Here is a 17,933-nt window from a genome sequence, read left to right on the forward strand (position 1 = left end):
ACATGCACCTGCCCCCTAGATTATGTATGCACGACCAAGAGGGGAGTATAGGAGGAGGGGGCATTTGGGTGATATATGCCATGGTCGGGAGACCCCAATTAGTGAGACACATGAACTGTGCACATCGAGGTGAAACCGGAGACATCTTCTTTTGTATCATTGAGATGGTTAAATCCAATGTGAGAGGAGGTGATCACAATAGATGTATCCTCAAAAAGGAAAGCGAGTGGATTTCCAGACTGGATTCACAAGCCCCTAAGGGACTCGATGAGCAAATTCCCTATGCCTGTTTTGTGTGAATACATCCATATTCTGAATTACATTTTTGGATTTTATACTCTACCCATTTCTACTCAGTTCCCTGTGAATCTGGTTCACATATTGTTGTACTTCATCAAGAGATCTGAGCTCCTATATCAGAATTATTACTTATCAGTTATATCCCACACATACTACTTAGTAATTAACAAGTGCGGTGATCATTGTATATCTCCAGTTATGTAATAATGGTCAAATTTGGCCATTTAGGAATATACTGTGGGCTCTCATCCCATATTTTATGTAGTGATAAAGTAGATCTACATGCCTATTGCAATACTTGTTTTTAGTCTCCCATGACGATCTCAGAGACAGGACTTTTCTATATGGGAGGAATGCAATCCAGATTCAGTATGCACTCCGGCACGTCCGGACATGCACAATCGCCAAAAATTACCCTAGATGCTCTCCGGCGTGGAATGCATAACTATGGTCATGCGCAGTGAAGGGTACGAGTAGCGTGGCAGCAATCAGTTTATCTGCCGTTAAACTTTATAGCACGTCACTTCCGGATATGCACACTAGGTGATGGACATTATCGTACCTCTAGCGCATGAGAAGTAGCGTAGGCGCAGTACATTATTATAGACAGACTCCATTCTATATATCCTATGACAATTCACTTCTAGGAAAGGGAATGGTTCTCCTAGTCTGGGGAGGGGTTTTGGATGAAGTGGGATATTTAAACATGGACACCTGGCTATTAGGCACACTATACTGAACATCATGAATTATCATCCCTCTATCAAGCCTCCTAATGAACCTGTTGGGGAAACGCGTTGAGGCGGATTATTGAAACATTCTCTGAAGAGTACCATACCCTTTCCTTTACATATACCTTGAGACATACGTGGTCCTATTTAATGTATCAGTGTATTTTTTGAGATAGAGAGATATATATATATATATATATATAATACTAATCAGGGTTATCTAGGGCTTCTGAGGGACAGCCACCGGTGAGTGGGGATGCCATTGTCGTCTCTTAGGGTGCCAAACTCCGCACTTAGGCTGTAACAGCTTTGTTTAGGTACAGGATAGGGTAAGCCATTCAGCTTGTAGTTTTAAGTATATATATGTTGTTAGTCCAGTTTTTAGTGCATATATTTTAATTTGGGGGGCGGAGGGTTTCCCACAGTACTACCCATTAGACACACAATTTTGTACCACCCATCTCACCGACTACCCCACGGCAATTAATAAAAACTCAGCACCATTCTTGGTGCAGATACTAATGAACCCAGAACCTATAAGATATTTACCACACAATAGTTGGATAGGCAGGGGCATATCATCCATAATGGCAGCCCATGTGGCCACTATAATGCCTGTGAATTGAGAGGGCTCGGTGTGGGTCAGCAACGGGCACCCTGTCCTTCCCAATCATCAAAATTTCAGCTACATCCACATTCCTGTGACGGTAATACCATTGAATAGGATAATGAATCAGGAAGTCGAAAGCTCACTGATCCATCATTCAGCATTCGCCTGTGAATCTGAGTCTCTGTGCACTGCAGGCACAATGATGTCACTACATTACACCTGTAGTATGGAGCCTCAGTACTCACACTGCACAGACCGGAGCAGTGCACCCAGGAACGGGATTGGTTGAGTAGTGTGTGTGTGTTTTTTTTTCTTAATATCAGGAATTATGGTGGCATCATATTAAGTGAAGGGCTGTTGGGGCTCTCATACAGAGTGGGCGGCTGCTGGTGGCCATTAAACTGTGCTGGGTGCTTTGATGGACTTTAATGGCCTCCATATTGAGTGCGTGTCCTCATTTTGTTTAGCAGGCTATTGTGGCCATGATACTCTATGAGGGGCTGTGGGGGCCATCATACTGTGTGGGGGCCATTATACTGTGTAGGAGCCTCATTCTGAGCTACATGGGCATACAGGAGAACAATTTCCTGGTGATGAGTCAGATAGGGAAAATTAAGTGAGAAATACAAATTTTTGGTCTACCTGGTGACTTGAATTGATATGGTGTTGTGTGCCCAAAGGAAGACATCAGATGGTACTTTCTGAAGGAAAACAAAGATATAATAGCAGTGGGAATCCGGATTCCAAGGCGAGAGCAAAACAGAGACAAAGAGCATAGAGTGGAGTAGAGAAGGAGATCTTGTGAGGATCGAAGGTTGTGTGTAGGTAAGTACCAGGAGACTAGGTCACAGATGTATGGAGGAGACAGGTTGTGGATGGCTTTGTATGTCATGGGTAGGGCTTTGTGCTGGAGTATCTAGGTAATGGGGAACCAGTGAAGGGATTGACAGAGGGGAGAGGCTAGCGAATAGCGAAGGAACAGGTGGATTTGTCAGGCAGCAGAGTTTAGTATAAATTGGAGAGGCCACACAGAGCAGGAGGTTGCAGTGGTCGAGGCGGGAGATGATGAGGGCATGGACTATGGTTTTTGCAGATTATTAAGTAAGGAATGTACTGATCCGGGAAATATTTTTGAGTTGGAGTCGGCAGGAAGTGGAAAGGGTTTGGATATGTGGTTTGAAGAAGAGATCAGAGTCCAAGGTTACCCCGGGGCAGCAAGCTTGTGGGACTATGGAGAATGAGCAGTCATTGTGGTGAGATATGATCTTGAGAGTAGAGCGGAAAGTTGATCTTCCGTGATGGCGGAGAAGCTGGTTTTGGAGGAGGAGGACTGAGTAGATATGAGCAGGGGCTGTGGGGGTTGTTGGCCAAAGCTTTCTCTGATGTTATCAATCTTCTGCTTGAAAAATGAGGCAAAGTCTTCAGCTGAGATGATTGGAGAGGGAGGATGTGCTGGGGATGGAGGAGAGAATTGAAAGTATTGAATAGCTTTTTAGGGTTGTGAGACAGGGAAGCTATGAGAGATGAGAAGTATGTTTGCTTTGCTGCAGTGAGTGTGGACTTGAAAGTAGTGCCACGAAGTGCTCTTCGGAGTGGGATCTTTTCCATCTCTGCTCAGTAACTCTGGAAACCCGCCTCAGTTCTTTAGTCAGGCTGGTGTGCCAGGGTTGCCTGTTAATTTTGTGAGCTTTGGTATGTCTGAGAGGGGAAGCCGATTTGGGAGATGCAAATATAGTGGTGTTATATAAAGTGGCAGCATCTGCATTGTGTAAGGAACTTATGTTTGCAAGAGGGAGAAGAGACTCAGAAAGTGAATGTAGATCAAGGTGTTTAAGATTTCTGCGAGGGCCTGCAGGTTTGTGGAGTGGGGATTGAGCACCTCGAGAGGAGAGGGAAGAGAATGTAAGTAGGTTGTGGTCAGAAAGAAGGAGAGGTGAGTTAGAGAGGTTAGATAGGGAACAGAGGCGGGTGAAGATGAGGTCCAGAGTGTGGACATCTTTGTGCGTGTCTGTGGAGGACCATTGAGCGAGGCCGAAAGAGGAAGTGAGAGATAGAAGCTTAGAGGCAGCTGAGAGGGAAGTGTCAATGGGGATGTTGAAGTGACCCATGATGATAGTGGGGATGTCAGCGGAAGGGAAATGATATGGACGATTCCTTATCTTAGACTAACAGAGTTTAAGCAAACAATTGTCTGGAGAGGAAGCTACAGTGTCGCCAAACTGGGACATGAGTTCTCCTACGAAGAACTGAAGATGAAATGCCACAGCAATATTCATTCTCTTTAATAGTGAGCACACGTGACCGCCGAGCCGCAGCTGTAGCCGTGCTAAGCAACATTGTGAGAGCTATTAAGGAGAATGAATATTCACGGCTCCCCACATCCATGGGCATGGGAAGCAGCGAATATTCATTTTCTTTAGCAGCGAGCACAGTGTAGTCTGCAGCAGATGGCTCTTGCCTCCTGTGCCCCGCTACTTTGCTGCTCCCCCACCAGCCACAGTGTATGTGCGTGTGTGTGTGTATATATATATTTATATTTATGTCCCACAGGGGATGTTTGGCCTACTTATAATGATTTGCTGGACTGTTGTAGCTTATAGCAAAATTTAAGTACCGACACGTGTAACCGGTTCTTGACTCTGCATAATACAGAAGAAGCATCCATGAAGTGTTGTGCCTGCTATCTGATGTATATCAAGTTCTTGTAAAGTAAAGTTTATTCTTGGACTTTGGTCTCCCTCATTCATCTCCATATCATCTGGTCTGGGTTATATATATATGGTTATATTTATGTTTTATATTGGGATCTGTGATTTCAGTCTACTCCACTGTGTATAGGATGTCTATAGGATAATAGAGTATAGTAAAGTTTTTATGGACGTGACTCAACCAATATTGTGCAGTGACTCTGTTGTTCCTATAGTGACCGATTTTTCTTGTTGCTAAAACTGATCTATTTTTTTTCATGTTAAACTTTTTTTAAACAACTCTCATTAGTGCGATCATACAACATACAAGCATCTGATTGTTCAGGTGATGCACTGTACTACTGTGTATTATCCCTGCCTGTCAGTGTAATATGAATGGCCCCATACACATGAGATAAGTGTTGGCTGAACGGTCATTTGGCAGATGGCTATCTCTCCTGACTCCCCCATACACACAAATATTCCAGCTTACCTGTGGTCTGTATGAGAGTCACCTCCAGACTCCTCTAGTGGAGGATTTTCTACAGGAAGAACAAACGGATTAGCCTCTGAAATTCAGGATGCCAGATCCGTCTCTGCCCTGGCATCATCTGTCGGGAGGCCCCCAAATACATTATATAGTCGACCAAACCCCCGAAATCAGTGCTTTCATGCAACTTTAGTCTGTGTATGGGGGCGTTAAAAGTGTAAAGGACATATTGATACTCATGCTAGAGCAACTCCATTTTGTCTGCTTGCTTTAAAATCATGTTATTATCAGTCCTTGCATAACATACATTCTTTCTTTCTCTTCCCATGGAACTTCTCTCACACTAACTTTTTCTCAAGAGAACATTTTGTCAGACACTCTGTTATCTAACTTGTTTAGTCCAGGTTTGACCTTGTAAAAGGCCCGACCTAATAGACTTTTGTACATTGCAGGCCCAGACACCATTATTAGGCATTTAAGTATTATAGTAACTAAGTAGCCCCAAACAATCGAGTACTTGGGGAAGGAAGGGCATTTAGCCCAACTCTGTCAAACCTTATTAGATGCCATGTTTGCTTTTGACCGTAGCAAGTGGTTAAACTACCATGGTATCGTTGCAACTAGACGGCCCCATATGATCAAGACCTTGGGGGAGAAGGGGCTTTCAGCAAAACTCTACCAAACCTTCTTAGATGCCATGTTTGTTTTTGTCAGCAGCAAGTGGGTAAACTGCCAGGGTTTTTGTTGCAGCCGCATCTGTGCCATCCCTGCTGTGTACATCTATGTTCTGATGCCCAAAAGAGGTTTTTTGTTTATCTTAAATGTTTAACGTATTAAAAAATAAGAAAATTTATTTTTGCATGTTTTTTTCTTTTTACAAGAATTGTTGATACCAATTTTCTTTTGAAACATTTTAATATCTGTTTTTTTTCTGGTGTATTTCTTGTAATATAGGAAAGCCTAAGGCCAGAAATAAACTCCATAAAACACTGTACATGGAGACTTTGGTATCTAATAATTTCTGTCCGAGGTGTTTGTGAAAACAAAAAAGGTTTTCTAAATGCCTCAAACTTCTATGTGTGAATCAGACATGAGATCTAACGAGATAGACGATTACAGTCCGGGGAAGACGGGAAACATTCATATAGACGGCCGGTGGAGATGTAGTCAGTGACGGACTCTGGCCAAATATGTTTGTAGAGCCGTAGTAGAAGATGAAGATGTCGTCCTCATCATGAAGTAGTTATTTCTCATGTCACGTGTAATGAATATCTCCTGCAGTATTGATAATACCGATTCCAGTGTCGGTAAATGAGATGAGAATTAGCTTTATGGAAGATGAGTCTATGAGAAAGGTATTCAGCAACAGACTCCGAGAAAGAAACTGCTTGTTGTCTGTGGCCTAAAATATATAGGTTTTATTACTAGATGTAAAGCAGAAAACTAGATACTGTAAAATAAAAAATATCCTCATATGTTTCCCTTATTATCTCCAGTAATTGTATTATTACACAGGATATTTATGATGTTACATAGGCTCATCTTCTTCTCATTCAGGTCTCTACAATTTTGGATCCTCTCAGTTCTTTTATAGAAGAGAATTTTCCTGATTTTACCCATCAAAGATGGATATGGACAGACACAAGATGGCGGAGAGGATATTACATCTCACCCTAGAGATCCTCTTCCGGCTTACTGGAGAGGTGAGAGATTCTGATGATGTCACATTACATTATTCTTATCTATGGGAATAACAGATGGACAGAACTGGAGAGGTGAGGACTCTGGAAATGTCTGTACAGAGATTTATTAAGGTGTTTCTCCATTATCAGGATTACACAGTAGTGAAGAAGACCTCTAGTGAGCGCTAAGTCTATCAAAAAACCCGGCACTCAAAGAGATAAGTGAAGTTTATGGAGTTTTTAATAAGGTGAGTACAATATTATAAACAGACGTTTCGGTCCCTCAGGACCTTCATCACCTTTTATCTCCAGAAACAAGGTACCGCGATGGGCTCAAATGTAGCACCCCCATACGCGAACTGCTACATGGCGGAATTTGAGCAGAAGGTCATCTATTCTAACGATCTGTACAAAAAACATGCGATGGTATGGAAAAGATATATAGATGATATATTCTGCTTATGGGGAGGCTCCATGGAATCTCTTGACATCTTTTTCAATACCATCAACACGGCTTGGGAGGGCCTCAATTTCACCATTTCATCCAGCCTTGAATCCATTAATTTTCTAGACACTAAGGTCATAAAAGATGGAGAAGGTTTCTTATCCACAGATCTATTCGTCAAACCGACAGACAGAAATGGCCTACTCCGCTTTGACAGTCTACATCCTAAATCCACTATTTCATCCATACCCAAATCCCAGTTCCAGAGGGTTAGATTCATAGTTAGTGATACCACCACCAGGGACACCCGACTCAGGGAAATGCAACACAAGTTTGTGGAACGGGGATACCCCCCTGCCCTTTTACAAAAATCTCTCGATTCTGACACCCAAAACCGTCAAACCATCTCTGATCGTCTACCTTTTGTCCACACTTATCATCCAGCAGTACGTATCCTTCATAAAAAAATTCACCAGCATTGGAAAATCCTACATACAGCGTATCCTTCTGTCCCTGAATTTAAGAACCCTTTCCTCCCATGTTTCAAAAGGGCTCCTAACATCAAAGACCACCTCATTCGAGCTGACCTTCCTACCAACACCCCCAGATTGAGACAAAGATTCCTCTCAAACCCAAAAACTGGTACTTTCCCTTGTCTCCATTGTTTCCAATGCAACAATGTCACCAGAGGTAGTACCTTCTACCATCCACAATCAGGCAAACAATATCACATCAGGGACTACTTCACATGCAATTCTTCTTTTGTAATTTACCTTATCAAATGCCCATGTGGCCTTATCTACATTGGAGAAACCACTCAACCAGTAAAAGATCGCATATCTAAACATAAGTCCACCATCCGCTGTAAAAATTTGTTACTACCATTGCCACAACATTTCTCATCCGCTGGCCACACTGTCTCACAACTAAAATTCCAGGTCATAGACCATGTACCTATACCACACAGAGGCGGCGACCGAATTCGGATGCTTAAACGTAGGGAATCATTTTGGATTCACGAATTACAATCTTTAACCCCCAAAGGTCTTAATCGAGATTATGATTTGCTTTCCTTCATATAACAGGTGAACCACGGCAATACTGCACAGCTCATTTTGATGCATAATAGAAATAATTAGGAATTGATACAAGTATTGTCCCCACTATTTATGATTATATCCAGACAGACAAGTATGTGGGGTGTACATTGACTACTTTTCTATGTTATTGCATATCTTGCTAATTGTGTTTTCCTTTATTCCTAGCATCCCACCTAGACCTCTGCCTCCTCTCCTGCTCCCCTTGGATGTTCCCGTTTTTGGCTCCCTTTCCTCCAATAGCCTGCTCCTCTCCAACAACTCGCAGTGGAACGCATATCCCCCTGCTGGAACGCAAACAGTGGCACTTCCGCTCACGTGACCGGCACCTGACTATGTACCCTATGACACGCACTCCGCGTCACTTCCGGTTTCGGGTCCTCACTCATTCGCGCGCTCCTGCGGCGTCCTACAGCCATCACTTCCTCATATATAAATTCGGGTGGACACACCGGGGACACTACATTTCCTCCTGACAAGCGGTGGATTCCGCGTCTCTAGAGGACTTTCCACAGGACAGGAGACTACAGGTACACGCTACCCACTACATATTTCCTTTTACGAGGGAGTTATTGAATGTGCCTCTCTCACTTCAGCCCTCTTTCTCTTCTTTCAGTCTCCATTACAAGATTTTCCATATCTTTTGGATATTACAGCTTCTTGATTCCAGCTTCTATTTCAGGTTTGCTCTAGTTCATTTGATCTTCACCTCAGTTATATACATAGGCCATAACTTATTTAGCCACTTTTTCCCTTACAGTCACCATAGTGGAATCTGTCCACCTACATGACCTCCACTCTGGTATGTTACTCCTTCCCTTTTTTTTCCTCTCTCACGGGACATCCAACCAAATTCCTCCCAAATCCCTCCCTCCTCCTTTGTCATCTCCCAGGAAGGTAGATTTGCAGCTCGGACGAACTGCACTTATTTATATAATTTTTGTTCCTGTATATTTAATACTGTAATTTGACCACTGTCTGTATTTAATTTCTTCTTGTCTGTTATTTTTATTTTGTAGTACACTGATGAAGGTCCTGAGGGACCGAAACGTCTGTTTATAATATTGTACTCACCTTATTAAAAACTCCATAAACTTCACTTATCTCTTTGAGTGCCGGGTTTTTTGATAGACTTGATTCTGGTTTGGTACCTTACCCGGGCACCAAAAAAACAATCAGGAGGTGCGATAGTTCTTGTATATTCTCTAGTGAGCGCTGTCAGGACCCTATGTCTGAGGAATGGAGAATGCCCCTGAGCCCAATCGCGGGGCCTCCACCTCACCCCTTCATACATGAGGACATCAATGACCAGAAGATCCTAGAACTCGCCTACAAGATGATTGAGCTGCTGACTGGAGAGGTGACACTGCTGGGAATGCTGGGACATTATACAGTAATGGTATTAAGGGATTGGGGGATGACGATATCATTGTATGTGTCAGGTTCCTATAAGGTGTCGAGATGTCGCCATCTATTTCTCCATGGAGGAGTGGGAGTATTTAGAAGGACACAAAGATCTGTACAAGGACGTCATGATGGAGGTTCCCCAGCCCCTCACATCACCAGGTAATAGACAGGACTAAATACACACGGCCTATAATTATCTGTATGTAAAGAATGAATTCAGCCCCTTATGTGTTTCCTCCAGATCTATCCAGTAAGAGGACAACACCAGACAGATGTCCCCGTCCTCTTCTTCCACAGGACTGTAAACAAGAAGATCCCAATGTTCCTCAGGATCATCAGGTAGATGGAGAGAAGGTGTCATGAGATCTCCCCTATGATGTGTAGACGGCTGTGAAGGTCTTGTGCTCAGTCTTGTTTTATCCACCAGTATTATGTGTTTTATATTTGTGTAATGAGAACGGTGGAGATGGCAGGATTAGAGCTGATCATAGATGTGACTTCTCCATCTGTCTGTGACTTTTACAATATTTGTTTCAGGGTGAAGATCTGACCCATATTAATACTACAGAGACATATGTGAGGGGTGATGAGCGGTGTAAAGAGGAGATTCCTACATATGACTACCCAGGTGAGTAGTAAACACTAAATGCAGAGAGGTCATATAGTCTTCTCAGACACCGGCTGTGGCTGCTTTATTGGTAGTGTAGTCCGGCCGTATCACAATCGTGTGATCAGCATTTTGCTGCTAGAGCATAACATTCTCCTCCATCTGAAAATGTTCAAATGACTTTGTGAATTGTGAAAGCCCTTTTCTGTAGAACCTACAACCTGGAGGATCCACCTGCCCCCTGGGATTAGAAGACGCTGACCTTTACCTGCCCAGATCTGTAAACCACAAAGCCAAATGGCAGCGTATGTAGAATGTGCTGACTAGTGAGAAAATCACTTAAAGAAAAATATTATGATGGGTCTGTAAGAGAAAGCGAAGGGTAATGATGCAATAACAACAGAGTTTCCTTTTATCTAAACTTTAAAATTTATTTTAAATCTAACTTCAAACAGGATTGTGATAAACTATACAGAAAACATTACACCTGTGCCATGATATATCTCTAAGCTGTGCGTGGCTGATGGCTGTAATATTCATTTATTCACGTCTGCAGGAGATGTGTTGGCTCGAGCCCTGGTTTCATGGATTCACTCCACGTCATAAATTCCATTATGTTTTCAATCCTAAGGAATTCAGATTACTGCACAATCTCTCCTGAAATGGGGGCGATAATACTTTCTCTAAACTCCAGTTTATTGTTGGAGGTCTCTCCCCAAATATACATTGTTGTTGGGGATCTAACATAGAATAAAAAAAATTCTTTTTTTTTACAGGTTGTGGTGGGATCGGCCGGCCTCACTTATGTGAGACTCTAACTCCCTGGTAGTCTTTGAAAAAAGATCTCCATTGCTTTTTCCAAATGTCCGAGATCTAAATTTAAGACACCTCATCTCTGCACTATTATAAAAAGTTCTCTTTGAACGTCTAATATTTCTTCTTGAAACTCATCTGATAGAAAATATTGTCCCTTACGATAGTTTAGATTCCCAAGAGCCACCGAGTCCCAGACTCTAATTACCCCAGAGAGGTTTCACCACTAGTTACTCACTATTTACTAATGGAGACTGCTGAGTTTGATAATTTCAGTAGATGTTATTGTCTATACTTACAGTTTTTGACTATAGTAGTTGGTGCCTAAAATACTCTGATTTAACCCCTTCCCGCAGCCAGTTTTGCTTTTTAATCAGGTCCCATTTTTCTAATCTAACGTGTCACTTTATGTGGTGATAACTTTGAGATTCTTCACAAAGGATAATAGGAAACAAATGGACCTTACAAATTATTTTCTAACTTCTCTTGAATCTGACAATCCCCTATATATGGTTGTACACTACTGTCTGGGCACATGGCAGGTTAAGAAGAGAAGAAGCGCCATTTAGCTATTTGAATGCAGATTTTGCTGGAATAGTTTGCAGACACAATGTATTGGGGAAACTGTTCATGGTCACCTGGCAGCTCAAAAGATGACTACCACAAACAGGCTTGGCGCTATCTACTTCATTTTCTAGATCCCAGGGATCGTCTTGCTCATCACTTATTTAACTCCACTACATGGATCTGTTCTTACACAGAAATCCTTAGGCTTGGGCCACGGTGTTACCTGCTGTTCTGTGGAGTGAGATGGCAGGAAGAATATTCAGGTAGTTGGGTCAGAACCATGAGGGAAGAGAAAATACAAAATCAGAAGACACCAGAGTAGTCAGTAAACGGGCCGAGGTCACAACAGAAACAAATACACAAGCCGGGAGTTGAGCACAGAGGACTGAACCGGAGGAGAACAAGGCTGTATCTGGCAGCTTCCAGCAATATGCTTCCAGCTTTAGTAGGGTGCGGTGCTTTCCAAATGGCTGAAGCAGGGAGCAGATTACTCCAGCTGGACAGCACACACCCATACTGCCAGACTGGATAGTACTACAGGTCCCAGCAACCCTAATCTTAGTGGCTGGACAGAGTCTGCGCCGCCCAGAGCTTCTGGTTCTGACGTCTCCTCCATCACCAGCGCCGTCTGCAGAATGAGTGTGCGGTAAAAATTTCTCTACTGGTGACAGAAGCAGACGTCGCAGGAGCAGATCCCAGAGGAGATGGGACCCACCATTTGCAGAAGCCCTAATATGACAAAATGTCAGAAAACCCGGAAAGTAAAAATCCCCATAAAGTGAATTCATTTTGGAAATTATAACCCTCAGTGAATTAATCTATAAAAGTTTTGATTATTTTGACTACATAGGCACTTTCTGAAAATTAGCACGCAGTGGATGTTGGAGAGTAATAATTGCACATTGGCCATTTTTTTTTACCAAACACATAGTGCCCAGATTGAGCTCCAGGAGACACACACCATAAATTAAGTGAGTTATTCTCACTATAGTAATGCCAAATACATGGATGCTAAATGTTGTTTGGGCACACTGCAAGGCTCAGAAGCGAGGGGGGATTTGACTTAGAAAGAGCGGATTTTGCTGGGTTGGTTTATGGAAGCCATGTTGATTCTAAAGAGCCTTTGAGAATCTAATAATGTGGAATCCTCTGTTTGACTTGAGTGGGGACTTGTTTTTTGTGAGATGAGTAGAAGTTTTTATTGATATTATTTTTGCCTACATAACATTGTTTGGTGGCTTCTTATTCCATATTTAGAAGGTAGAATGAACAAACAGTTGGACACCACGATCCACTGGTTCATCCTATGAGGTTTTCTATTAGACTGTGAACTGTCATTCGGTCAATAACTTGCCATTTCTACAGACATTTTAAGTACAATTAACACAAGAATCCCACTGAAAAAGAAATAAAGATTGCATACCACTTCTAAATCAATCTAAACAAACACATCCTTGGGCTAAATGCTAATCCAGGGAAATGAAGGGATATATGCTCAAGTTTAAAAATCAATTTTATTAGACACAAATCTAAAAAATAGAGGAATATTTAAAATCCTCTATTTTTTAGATTTGTGTCTAATAAAATAGATTTTTAAGCTTGAGCATATATTTTTTCATTTTCCTGGACTAGCATGTAGCCCAGGGATCTGTTTGTTTAGACATTTTAAGTAGAAATGTTAAAAAATATAAATTTCAAGGATATTTTATTAAAAATTAATAATTTTTTTTTTTCTTGGCAGATGACTGTACCAGAAGATCAGATGGACAGAAGATTTTTAAATTGGATGATGTTGAGATCCCACAGGATACAATTGAAGTGAATGCCATTACTCCAGATATACCATCATCCCTTCACAGCAAAGATCTATCATCTAATTCTATGAAACATGTCCTGTCTGCTGATTCATTACCGACTACTAAGGAAAATCAAAATAAAATAAGCATTACAATACAAACTGCTCCTAATGCAAAGAAATCATTTTCACATTCAGAAAATGGAAACAGTTTTACCCTCAAAAAGCATATTCTTAAACATCAAAAAATACACACAATGGAGAATAGATTTTTTTATTCCAAATGTGGAAAATGTTTTAACCAGAAATCAGTTTTTGTTAATCACCAGAGAATCCACGCAGTGGAGAATTCATTTTCATGTTCAGAATGTGGGAAATGTTGTAACCAGAAATCAGCTCTTGTTCGTCACCAGAGAACTCACACAGGGGAGAAGCCTTTTTCATGTTCAGAATGTGGGAAATGTTTTAACCAGAAAGTGCATCTTGATAGACACCAGATAACTCACACAGGAGAGAAGCCCTTTTCCTGTTCAGAATGTGGGAAATGTTTTAACCAGAAATCAGATCTTGTTACTCACCAAAGAACTCACACAGGAGAGAAGCCTTTTTCATGTTCAGAATGTGGGAAATGTTTTAATCGTAAAATGGTTCTTGATTGCCACAAGAGAACCCACACAGGGGAGAAGCCTTTTTCTTGTTCAGAATGTGGGAAATGTTTTAACCAAAAATCAGTTTTGATTAGGCACCAGAGAACCCACACAGGGGAGAAGCCTTTTTCATGTCCAGAATGTGGGAAATGTTTTAACCTTAAATCAGCTTTGGTTAAACACCAGAGAACTCACACAGGGGAGAAGCCTTTTTCATGTTCAGAATGTGGGAAATGTTTTAATCGTAAAATGATTCTTGATAGTCACAAGAGAACCCACACAGTGGAGAACCTTTTTTCGTGATCTTTTTTTTTTTAATCCAATACACTTTTGAGATTTTTTTCACTATTTTTTTTTTTGGATAAAACAAGAAATCAGTACATACAATAGTGAAATAAAATAACATATCATAGGGATGACATACATGCATCTCTCCTATATATCCTTTCAGCTTGCCCATTACCATCTGATAACTTGCAGTTACTATATCTTACAATTAACATTCCACATTCTTGAAATCTCTTATATAACTATAATATTGTAATAAACATTATAATCCCATATACATATAGGTGTGCTATATTACCCATACCACATGTTAGGGAATTCCAATACACATTACAATGAAACATTAGACCTCGCCAATACCCCCCCCCCCCCATCCCATCAGTTAAATTGTCTCTCCAGCAATAACCCCCTTGATGGCATTCCTGGTGTATCCAACCATAAGCCCTATATTTTCTCTAATTTATTCATTGAGTTTTGTTTTTTACATACCCCTTTTTCTAATCTGATAATATTATTTATCCTATTTTTGAGTTCACTCATTTCTGGAGGTGAGGGGTTAATCCATTTGGATGCAATATGTTTCCTAGCTTGAAATAAAATATGTGAAATCCCTATTGAAATTGGGTCAAATTCCATATCATCCTCTAATATACCTAATAGGCATTTTTTGGGGTCTGGTTGAATATCTATTTTATATACCCTCTTTATAATAGACAGAACTCCTTTCCAGTATTTACCTAACTCCCGGCATTCCCATAGCGTATGTAATAGGCCCGCAGCATCCATGTTACATCTTGGACATTCAGCGGCAGTCCGGTATCCTATGTTACATAGGAATCTAGGCGTCTTATATTTCCTATGTATTAATATGATCTGGGGAAATCTCAGCCTCATTTACAGATAATTGGGGTACCAGTTCTAATACCGCTCTCCATTGATCCTCAGAAATTGGACCTATATCTCCATCCATTTTTGTCTAGCTGGAGAAGGAAATATTTTTAAATAATTATCAAGAAGGACTCAGTAAATATCAGAAATACGACCCTTAGTATTTCCCTTCTCTAATACCAACTTAACAAAAGTATTATTTTCTACCCAAAAGGGCGTCCATCTTGATTGTGCATTAAATGAATGCCGAAACTGTAGATATTTCTAGAATTGTTTATTTGTCAACCCAAATCCCCCCTTTAATTCATTAAAGGACTTAAGTATCCCTTCAGACAATATGTTTTATATCGTATATATGTTTTATATCGTATATATTCCTTTATCCACCCAACTCCGGAATCCCTCTAATTTATAGACCTCTGCATATTCATTATTAAACCATATAGGTGTAGATTCATTGCAGTCTCCTATTTCCATTATATCTTTACCCCTATCCCAGACCTTGTAGAGTAGAGCAAGTGTAGGGTATATTGATTTCTTGTGTGCGAGGTCATTCAGTTACATAGTTAGTAAAGCCGAATAAAGACTTGCGTCCATCAAGTTCGACCTGTTAGTTCTGTAATTGCTAAAGTTGATCCAGAGGAGGGCAAAAACCCCAAATGATTTAGCCAATCTTCACCTGAGGAAAAATTCCCTCCCGACTCTGAAACCAGCAGTCAGAATAAATCCCTGTATCAACCTACTATTTTATTCTATTTTTAAGTATATGCAGAAATCTGCCTGGTATCTAGAAAAGCATCCAGTCCCCGCTTGAACTGGTTTAGTGAATCCGACATTACCGTCTCCTCACTCAGTGAATTCCATATTCTCACTGCTCTTACCGTAAAGAACCCCTTCCTATGCTGGTGCTGAAACCTTTTCTCTTCCAGTCTTAGTGAATGCCCTCTTGTTACCGTAATATCCCTCCTTTTGAACAAATCCCAGGCAAGGTCTCTATACTGTCCCCTAACATATTTGTACACATTTATTATGTCCCCCCTCAACCTTCTCTTTTCCAGGCTGAATAGTCCTAGTTTTGCCAACCTCTCTGGGTATTGCAGTCCCTCCATTCCCCTTATTAATTTTGTTGCCCTCCTTTGTACCTTTTCAAGCTCATTTATATCCTTTCTATATATTGGGGCCCATAACTGAGCACAGTATTCCAAGTGTGGTCTGACCAGTGCTTTGTACAGTGGAAGAACAATGTTCTCATCCTTTGCAGCTATACCTCTTCTGATACATCCCATTACCCTGTTTGCCCTTACAGCAGCGGCCTGACTTTGGGCACTCCAATTTAGTTTGCTATCAATCAAGATGCCCAAGTCCTTCTCCATCTCTGAATTCCCCAATGATTTCCCATTCAGTGAGTACTGGTGACTTCCATTTTTCCTTCCCATATGTATGACCTTACATTTCTCCTCGTTAAACCTCATTTGCCATTTAATGCTCCACCTACCCAGCTTATCCAAATCCCTCTGTAGGTCTTCACTATCCTCTTTTGTATTAATTGTTTTACATAACTTTGTGTCATCTGCAAATATTGATATTTTACTATTTATCCCGTTGACTATGTCGTTAATAAAGATATTAAATAACATTGGGCCTAGTACAGACCCCTGTGGTACCCCACTAGTGACGCTTACCCAATCTGAGTATATTCCATTTATAACCACCCTCTGCCTTCTATCCTTTAGCCAGTTAGCTACCCACTTGCAGACATTTTCCCCCAGCCCCATCATTCTCATTTTGTATACCAACCTATTATGTGGCACGCTATCGAACGCTTTTGAGAAGTCGAGATACACGACATCCACTGGTTCCCCCTGATCTACTCGAGAGCTAACCTCCTCGTAGAAGTCAATCAGGTTTGTTTGGCAGGAACGATTCCTCATGAATCCATGTTGGTTCGGGGTTAATAGATTATTAGCATCAAGATGCTCCATGATTGCCTCATTAATAAAGCCTTCAAAAATTTTGCCCACAACGGACGTCAGACTCACCGGCCGATAGTTTCCGGTGTTACTTTTTGCTCCGTTTTTGAATATTGGCACTACATTCGCCTGTCGCCAATCAAGTGGTACAGACCCAGTCTCAACAGAGTCCTTAAATATAAGATATAACGGTCTGTCTATCACATTACTTAGTTCCCTTAGTACCCGTGGGTGTATGCCATCAGGTCCTGGTGATTTGTTTATTTTAATGTTACTGAGGCGTTTCTGTACCCCAGCTTGGGTTAGATTTGTCATACTTAGTGGAGGATTAAGCTTGTCACTTCTCATTTCTCCTGTTAGTTCTTTTTCCTTTGTGAAAGTTGACGAAAAAAATTTATTTAATAGATTAGCTTTATCCTCATCTTTCTCTATGATTTTGCCTTCATCACTTTTTATCGGTCCAATATTATTCGATTTAATCCTTTTACTATTTATATACGTAAAGAACAGTTTGGGATTTGATCTACTTTCCCTAGCAATACGTCTCTCTGTTTCCTCCTTTGCTATTTTTATTTGTTTTTTGCAGGTTCTCGTTTTTTCCTTGTAACACATTAGTGCCTCCTTGCTGTTTTCCTGTTTTAATCTCTTGAATGCCTCTTTTTTGCTATTTAATGCCCCTTTTACGTTCTTATTCAACCATATTGGTTTCCTCTTATTTCTGGCCCTTTTATTCCCATACGGTATATACCTCTCGCACTGAGTATTCAGAATTCTTTTGAAGGTTTCCCATTTACTATTCGTATTTCCTTGATTAAGAACTTTGTCCCAGTCTATAAGTTGAAGGTTTTCTTTCAGCTGATCAAACTTCGCCCTCCTAAAGTTTAATGTTTTAGTTGTTCCCTTATTGAT

At 40.9% G+C, this 17,933-nt stretch overlaps 1 protein-coding gene across 3 annotated transcripts in view; it reads left to right on the forward strand.

The window, feature by feature from the left end:
• The window catches only part of LOC141192435 (uncharacterized), a 33,054-nt gene extending 17,331 nt beyond the window's left edge, over positions 1-15,723 (forward strand). Inside the window, exons 2-10 of one of the 3 annotated variants that reach the window (XM_073661962.1) lie at positions 6,376-6,521; positions 6,651-6,748; positions 8,211-8,724; positions 8,803-8,844; positions 9,062-9,402; positions 9,485-9,608; positions 9,691-9,788; positions 9,987-10,077; positions 13,178-15,723. In XM_073661962.1, coding sequence (XP_073518063.1) covers positions 9,271-9,402; positions 9,485-9,608; positions 9,691-9,788; positions 9,987-10,077; positions 13,178-14,181 — 1,449 coding nt within the window. In that variant the 5' untranslated portion in view covers positions 6,376-6,521; positions 6,651-6,748; positions 8,211-8,724; positions 8,803-8,844; positions 9,062-9,270 and the 3' untranslated portion in view covers positions 14,182-15,723. Of the gene's footprint in view, positions 1-6,375; positions 6,522-6,650; positions 6,749-8,210; positions 9,403-9,484; positions 9,609-9,690; positions 9,789-9,986; positions 10,078-13,177 lie in introns of all 3 variants that reach the window. The other 2 variants (XM_073661961.1, XM_073661959.1) reach the window with 2 other exon arrangements.
• The last annotated feature ends 2,210 nt before the right edge of the window (positions 15,724-17,933 follow it).

This window comes from Phyllobates terribilis, unplaced genomic scaffold (assembly GCF_046119375.1).
Source record: "Phyllobates terribilis strain yellow unplaced genomic scaffold, ASM4611937v1 Scaffold_61__1_contigs__length_8056638, whole genome shotgun sequence".
In the NCBI taxonomy this organism is placed as follows: domain Eukaryota; kingdom Metazoa; phylum Chordata; class Amphibia; order Anura; family Dendrobatidae; genus Phyllobates; species Phyllobates terribilis.